Source organism: Brassica rapa, chromosome A10 (assembly GCF_000309985.2).
Source record: "Brassica rapa cultivar Chiifu-401-42 chromosome A10, CAAS_Brap_v3.01, whole genome shotgun sequence".
NCBI lineage: Eukaryota > Viridiplantae > Streptophyta > Magnoliopsida > Brassicales > Brassicaceae > Brassica > Brassica rapa.
This window is the reverse complement of record NC_024804.2, coordinates 19,821,190-19,827,704: the sequence shown is the minus strand read 5'-3', so window position 1 is coordinate 19,827,704 and position 6,515 is coordinate 19,821,190. Positions and strand designations below refer to the sequence as shown.

General features: G+C 39.1%; 2 protein-coding genes across 3 annotated transcripts; both read left to right on the top strand.

Annotated features, from left to right (window-relative positions):
* Positions 1-3,661, top strand: LOC103847294 (zinc finger protein ZAT5). Its single transcript, XM_033282207.1, has one exon. It carries the CDS (start codon positions 1,467-1,469, stop codon positions 2,502-2,504), a length of 1,038 nt encoding a protein of 345 aa, XP_033138098.1. The 5' UTR covers positions 1-1,466; the 3' UTR covers positions 2,505-3,661.
* On the top strand, positions 3,463-6,056 carry LOC103847293 (NAC domain-containing protein 78). 2 transcript variants are annotated; one of them, XM_018655719.2, is made up of 6 exons: positions 3,463-3,854; positions 3,930-4,207; positions 4,291-4,482; positions 4,657-5,214; positions 5,287-5,389; positions 5,477-6,056. In XM_018655719.2, the coding sequence occupies exons 1-6, from the start codon at positions 3,689-3,691 to the stop codon at positions 5,845-5,847; spliced, it is 1,668 nt and encodes a 555-aa protein (XP_018511235.2). In that variant the 5' UTR covers positions 3,463-3,688; the 3' UTR covers positions 5,848-6,056. The 2 variants fall into 2 exon arrangements, with proteins under 2 accessions (XP_018511235.2, XP_009122601.2); XM_009124353.3 differs by having other exon boundaries at positions 3,475-3,854; positions 5,290-5,389.
* Positions 6,057-6,515: the final 459 nt, after the last annotated feature.

Below are 6,515 nucleotides of genomic sequence, written 5' to 3'. Positions count from 1 at the left end.
GAAAATTTTTATTTTTTTTTCTTCAAAATCTAAATATCCGAACCCGATCCGAAATAACCGAAACCGAACTTAAAATACCCGAACCCGACCCGAAGTACAGAAATACCCGAACGGGTTCTACACCTCTATACCGAAATATCCGAAAATCCGAAATACCCGACCCGAACCCGAACGGGTACCCGAACGCCCACCCCTACAATATATAATGGTGAAATTCGATTCCCCCTTCTTTTAAACAACTTTAGGATATTTTGTACCGGTTTAATAAACATCATCACTAGACAAATATTATTGACTTGAATCTTGCTTTTTTTTTTTGTGCAACTGACTTGAATCTTGCTTGAAGTCTAATTATCGTAGCCTTGAGACAAATTGGTTGGCCTTTGGTTGTTTAGAGTCAGTTTTCAGACAATTTTAGATAATGTTTTTTCAATACACATTTACGTATAGACGTGTACACGTATATATATGTAAGAGAAATATTTTAAAAGAAAGGAACAAATAATGATAGATGGAGTGGAGTAGTGGTAGAGATAGATGAAGGGCGAGCCGTAGATTCCGTGAGGGACAGGCTTGCATTGCACTTACCATTACTCCTTCCCTTCCTTCATTTATTTTTTCTTTAATAATATATATACAGTTTTAGAACAAATTTAGAATGCGTTTGATTTGATTTAGAACTAGATTGTAGATTAAAACTTGATAGGATTTGTCAGAAAAATAAATCAACAATTACAATGTAAGATACAAACTACATATTCTCTAAGATAATTTTTAAAATAGTGAAGTTTTATCATTGAAATTTACAAAAACAATCATGTCTAAATATTAAAACTAAATATATAATGTTAAATCATATAATTAGATATACTTTTGTGATATTCTATCTTGTAATGACTATTTTGAAGTGATGCCTAAAATTTGTTAACGTACATATCAAAGTGAAAACTAATTTTAACAACAACAAAAAAAACTACTAAACTATTTGATATGTGTTCATACCCAAAATAAATAGGTACACAGAGTAACAACACGGATAATGAAGTGGAATAAACAAATAATACTATAGATATTGTCTAAATTGGCACGTTTTGTTGCAAATTATTACACACACTCTTTCTCTCTCTTTATCTCATTGTCTTGTGATTAGTTTGCCAAGTTGGGTAAATACTAGAAGAGAGAGACAATAACAGAATTACTAAAATTTTAGAGGCTACAAAAAGACAAGTCCAAACATATTCACACACTTGCAAAGTTTTTTCTTATATATGTCTGGTGTCTCTCTTTGACTTGTCTCTTCCTATATCACTCACTATTTATGTATCCATCTCTCCACACATCTCTCTCCATCCCACACACATCTTCCTCTTAACACATTACTATATATGCATATATCTCATTCTTAAACTTCTTCATAATCAACATCAACACAAATCCTCTTCTCCTTTAGTGATCTTCATCTCTTGATGGAAGCGTTTGTAGAGGCCATAGCGGCTTCAAAGGAGCAATCATTAATCTTTAAAGGGAAGCGTACAAAGCGACAACGTCCACAGTCTCCCATTCCTTTCTCTATCGCCCCTCCTATAGTTTCTTCCCATGCACGTGACATTCTAGAAGAATCCAAAAAGGATGGTGTGATCACGTCTTCATCTTCATCAGCCTCTTGGTTCTCTAACAACAACGCAACTTTGAAGGCTGAAGAAGACGAGGAAGAGCAAGACATAGCCAACTGTTTGATCCTCTTGTCTCAAGGTCACTCTCTTCCCATACCTAACCACGAAGCAAACAACAATAACACGTTTAGATTTAGCAGCAGGAGGTTTCTAGAGACTTCTTCATCTAACGGTGGTGGCAAAGCCGGTTACTACGTTTATCAATGCAAAACTTGTGACCGGACCTTCCCTTCTTTCCAGGCTTTAGGCGGCCATAGAGCTAGCCACAAGAAACCTAAAGCCACGTTATCCTTATATTCCAACATTGACGTTAAGAAGAATATCTACGAAAGTGACGCCGTTTCACTCGTCACAACCTCAACTATTTACAAGAACAATAACAATAGATCGCTTGCCGTGTATGGTAAGGCTGGTAGCAATAAGGTTCATGAATGTGGAGTCTGTGGAGCCGAGTTTACGTCCGGGCAAGCCTTAGGTGGCCACATGAGACGGCATAGAGGCGCAGTGGTTATTGCTGCGGCGCCGGTTACCACCGTGACGGTGGCCACGGCTGCTGCCAACACGGAGTTATCATTGTCTTCTATGTCGTTCGATCAAATATCCGACGGTCAAGATCATTTGGTGATGCCAGCTACAAAGAGAGCTAAGAAGACGGTCGTGTCATTGGATTTGGATCTGAATCTACCCGCATCCGAAGATGAGAATCGGGTCAACGGGTTTACCTTTGCTTTGAAGCAAAAACAGGAACAAGAACATCAACCAACGATGCAAAGAGAAGAACCAAAGTGTCTTCTCATGTCTGCTCCTACTTTGGTGGATTGCCGTTACTGATAAACATCATAACCTAAAAAAAACAGAAAATCATTTTAATATATTTTCTTCTTTTTTATTTACTGGGAAAGTGGTAATTCATTGTTTGTATATCAAATGTTTTTTTTTGTATGTAACCGATTCTTTGCTTGTTAAAGACTTGCGAGATTCTTTTTTTCCATTGGGGTGTCTTTTTCAGAGGAATTATAAAATATAATTACTTTGCTAGTTTCGATTTGTTACAAAAAGAAATGTGTAGAAAAAATTGATGTCACGTTCTCTTTATACTTTTTTTTTTGATTAAAACGTTCTTTATACTTCTGATCGAAAAAATTAATTTTCTCTCTTTATCCCCGAAGAAAAAACTAAAGCTCATGATAAGTGCGTGACGAAGGTCGAGTCTATTGTTTTAATTCTTTTTCTGTTACAATAAAGTTTATTGCCAGTGGTGATTGCTTACAATAATGTTGTCACATTATATACTCTATTCACATTCTGTTTAGTTGGAATGAATGCTTTTCCTAGATTCCTGGATCTCAGTTGAGCAACAATTTGATTATCTTCTTAAACTTTATAATACTTTATTTACCTTAGAAAATATATGCATATTCTGAAATTACTCTCCGCCAAGAAACTATAATCACTTCAATTTTATCAAATTTCATGGAAGCAAACACTTGTTAAGATAAAACTCTCATATAAATATTAACACAGTCATTACAGAATACAAATCAGCTGGAAAGGATAAATAATCACACTTCAAATACAAGGCCTAGTATACTATTCACAGTAAAGATTTATCTATCATTGACGCCAAACGAATGGGCCTCTCTGCCTATGATGCGGCCCACAGTACATTAATTCGATTCCACGTAGGTTGCTAAATTGGGTAATTCGACACGTTAGAACGTTCCAGAGCAACAATGTCGATGACGTGTCACCTAACTAGACGCGGTCGCTGATCAACTATCACCTTCCCGTCACTGTAACCTCCTCTCCGAACTCACACCATCGTGGACGATTTTAAAAAAACCTTCGCCGCGTCATTGCTTTCGTTTCTTCTTTCCACGGTTGTTTAATTCCCCAATGGCACCATCGTGATCGACTCTCTCTCTCTCTCTCCTCCGTCTTTCCCCCAATTCTTCTCAAAACCCTAATTTAATCAGCCGATAAAATTAAAAAAAAAAAAACTTAAACTTTTCTTGATGGGTCTTGGCTCAGTGACGTCGCTAGCTCCTGGGTTCCGTTTCCACCCCACAGACGAGGAGCTCGTCCGCTACTACCTCAAGCGCAAGGTCTGCAACAAGCCCTTCAACTTCGACGCCATCTCCGTCACCGATATCTACAAATCCGAGCCGTGGGATCTACCAGGTTAACTCTCTCGGTGGTTAGCTAGCTCAATTGCGATTGATTTTGACTTTTGGGTTTTTTTTGGGTGGATTGTAGATAAGTCGAAGCTGAAAAGTAGAGACTTGGAGTGGTACTTCTTTAGTATGCTTGATAAGAAGTACAGCAACGGTTCCAAGACGAATCGCGCCACGGAGAAAGGGTACTGGAAGACGACGGGGAAGGATCGGGAGATTCGTAATGGTTCGAGGGCTGTGGGGATGAAGAAGACTCTTGTTTATCATAAAGGTCGTGCTCCTCGTGGTGAGAGGACTAATTGGGTTATGCATGAGTATCGTCTTACTGATGAGGAGTTGAAGAGAGCTGGTGCCCCACTAGTAAGTTTAAATTATGAAAGTTTGTTTCTTTACGGTAATGGATTAAAAAGTTATTGACGTTGTTTGAGTCTCTGTTTGTGTAGGATGCGTTTGTGCTGTGTAGGATATTTCAGAAGAGCGGGACTGGGCCTAAGAATGGGGAGCAGTACGGTGCTCCTTATCTTGAGGAGGAGTGGGAAGAGGATAAGATGACGTTTGTACCAGAGCAAGATGCTCTCAGTGAAGGATTGGCTGTTGATGATGATGTCTATGTCGACATTGACGAGATTGATGAGGTTTGTGTATGAAATTATCTCTCTTTATGGTGTCAGTTTATAGTGTGAGAGTTTTTAGAATGTTGCTAGATAATGTACTAGCTTCACTTATGCTCAAGAGTGGAGCTTAGGGATGTATGTTAGTGAGCTTAGGTTTTAGCATTCTAAACGTCCGAATCTGATTTTCTTTTGCAGAAGCCTGAGAATCTGGTGGTATATGATGCTATTCCTGTTCAAACTAATTATTGTCATGGAGAATCAAGCAATAATGCTGAATCAGGAAACTATGAAGACTCTGGAAACTATGTTGTTGACTCCGGTGGTTACATTGAACAGCCAACTGAAACTTTTGAAGAGGATCAGAAGCCTATCATTCGGGATTGTAGCATCCAGCCTTGTTCTCTGTATCCGGTTGAACAAATTGGGTGTGGTGTGGAAGATGAGAACGCGGTGAATCTGGAAACTTCCAACAATAATGTGTTTGTGGCTGATCCTTGCTACAGTGACATTCCTATCGAAGCTGACTATCTGCCTGACGAGCCATTCATGGATCCTAGCAACAATCTTCCACTCTGTGATGATCTGTACCTGGAAACGAACGATCTCAGCGGTGGTGGTCTACAAGATGATTTCAACTTTGAAGATTATCTCAACTTCTTTGACGATGAGGAAGCTCAGAATTTGACTCTCGACGTTTCACAGTTGTTGGGATCTCAAGATGCTCCTCCTGAACAAGAAGGCCTCGACCAGAAGGTAAGAGTCTTGCTTTCGACTTGCTTATGTCTTCTTCATTTTGGATCCCTTTCTAACTTACTTTTGTACCACCAGCCTTCCCCTGAAGAATTGGAGAAGGAGGTGGTGGAGAAAAAGGAAAGCGGCGAAGGGTCTTCCTCAAAACAAGATGCAGATGTCACTGACTTCGATTCAGGTAACGCTCGGAGATGTTCATATATTTACACGTCAAACATATTGTTTGATGACAGATCCTAACTCTTTCTGAAACTCAATCCTGCAGATTCGAAGTACCCTTTCCTTAAAAAGTCGAGCCACATGTTTGGAGTTCCACCTTCATTTGCTTCCCAGTTCCAAACAAAGGACGCTGCAATCCGGCTACACGCAGCGCAATCTTCAGGTTCGGTTCACGTTACTGCAGGTATGATCAGAATATCGAACATGACTCCAGCAGTGGATAGCGACATGGGCTGGGCATATGACAAGAGTGGTGACCTCAACGTGGTCCTTTCTTTTGGCTTGGTCCAACGGGATGATGCCATGAGCAAAACAGGAGGAACTTCAGCAACAAGAGCTATGTTAATCTTCCTGTGTTTATGGGTTCTCTTACTCTCCGTTAGCTTCAAGATAGTAACCATGGTCTCTGCTCGGTGATAGCATCAAAAAGTTTGAATCGTCTGAAGAAAAAAACTTCGTTCGGTGTTTGTACCTCTCTCTCCAGTTATATAGGTGTTACTCTGGCAGTGCTTTGCTGCCCCCTCCCCCCAATATTTTTATTTTTCTTGTAAGGATTATGTGTAGCTCGAATTCTCTTTAAAAGTTTTAAGCCTGAGCTTATAATAACATATCATCTCTTTCCTTTATTGACAGTCACTATGTGATCCTTGCTCTTTGTTAGTTAATCAACTTATCTCTGCTGGAAACATTGATTTAAGACGTTTCAAACTGAAATGATATTATCAGCAGAATGTATATTCTGTTCTCCAGTAAAAGGTGGAAAAATCCTCAAAATTCTAGACTAATATAAAATAACAAAATTAATATATTTATATGATTTGATTATATGAAGAAACATCAACAAGAACCAAGTTTCAACGTCAGAAGCATTCCGGGGCTGTACAAGAAGATCTATCAGTTTCACATAACCAGCTCACGCACATGGCGTCTAGCTCTACAGTCATATGGTCTTTCTTCTTCATCAGTTAGTATCGCTCTGCAGAAACAATAACATCGCCTAAGGATCAAGTTACAGAGAGTTTTTTTTTAATGAGAGAGAGAGAAGAACTTGCAAGACCGGTTTAGGTGGTTGCAAGACCGGTTCG

What these genes read in the sequence shown, in the direction of transcription:
- LOC103847294 (XM_033282207.1), top strand. Translation starts at nt 1,467, where the DNA reads ATGGAAGCGTTTGTAGAGGCCATAGCGGCTTCAAAGGAGCAATCATTA.
- LOC103847293 (XM_018655719.2), top strand. Translation starts at nt 3,689, where the DNA reads ATGGGTCTTGGCTCAGTGACGTCGCTAGCTCCTGGGTTCCGTTTCCAC. An exon ending in AAGAAGGCCTCGACCAGAAG is followed by an intron (nt 5,215 to 5,286) that starts GTAAGAGTCTTG and finishes CTTTTGTACCAC; the next exon opens with CAGCCTTCCCCTGAAGAATT. An exon ending in TGTCACTGACTTCGATTCAG is followed by an intron (nt 5,390 to 5,476) that starts GTAACGCTCGGA and finishes TCAATCCTGCAG; the next exon opens with ATTCGAAGTACCCTTTCCTT.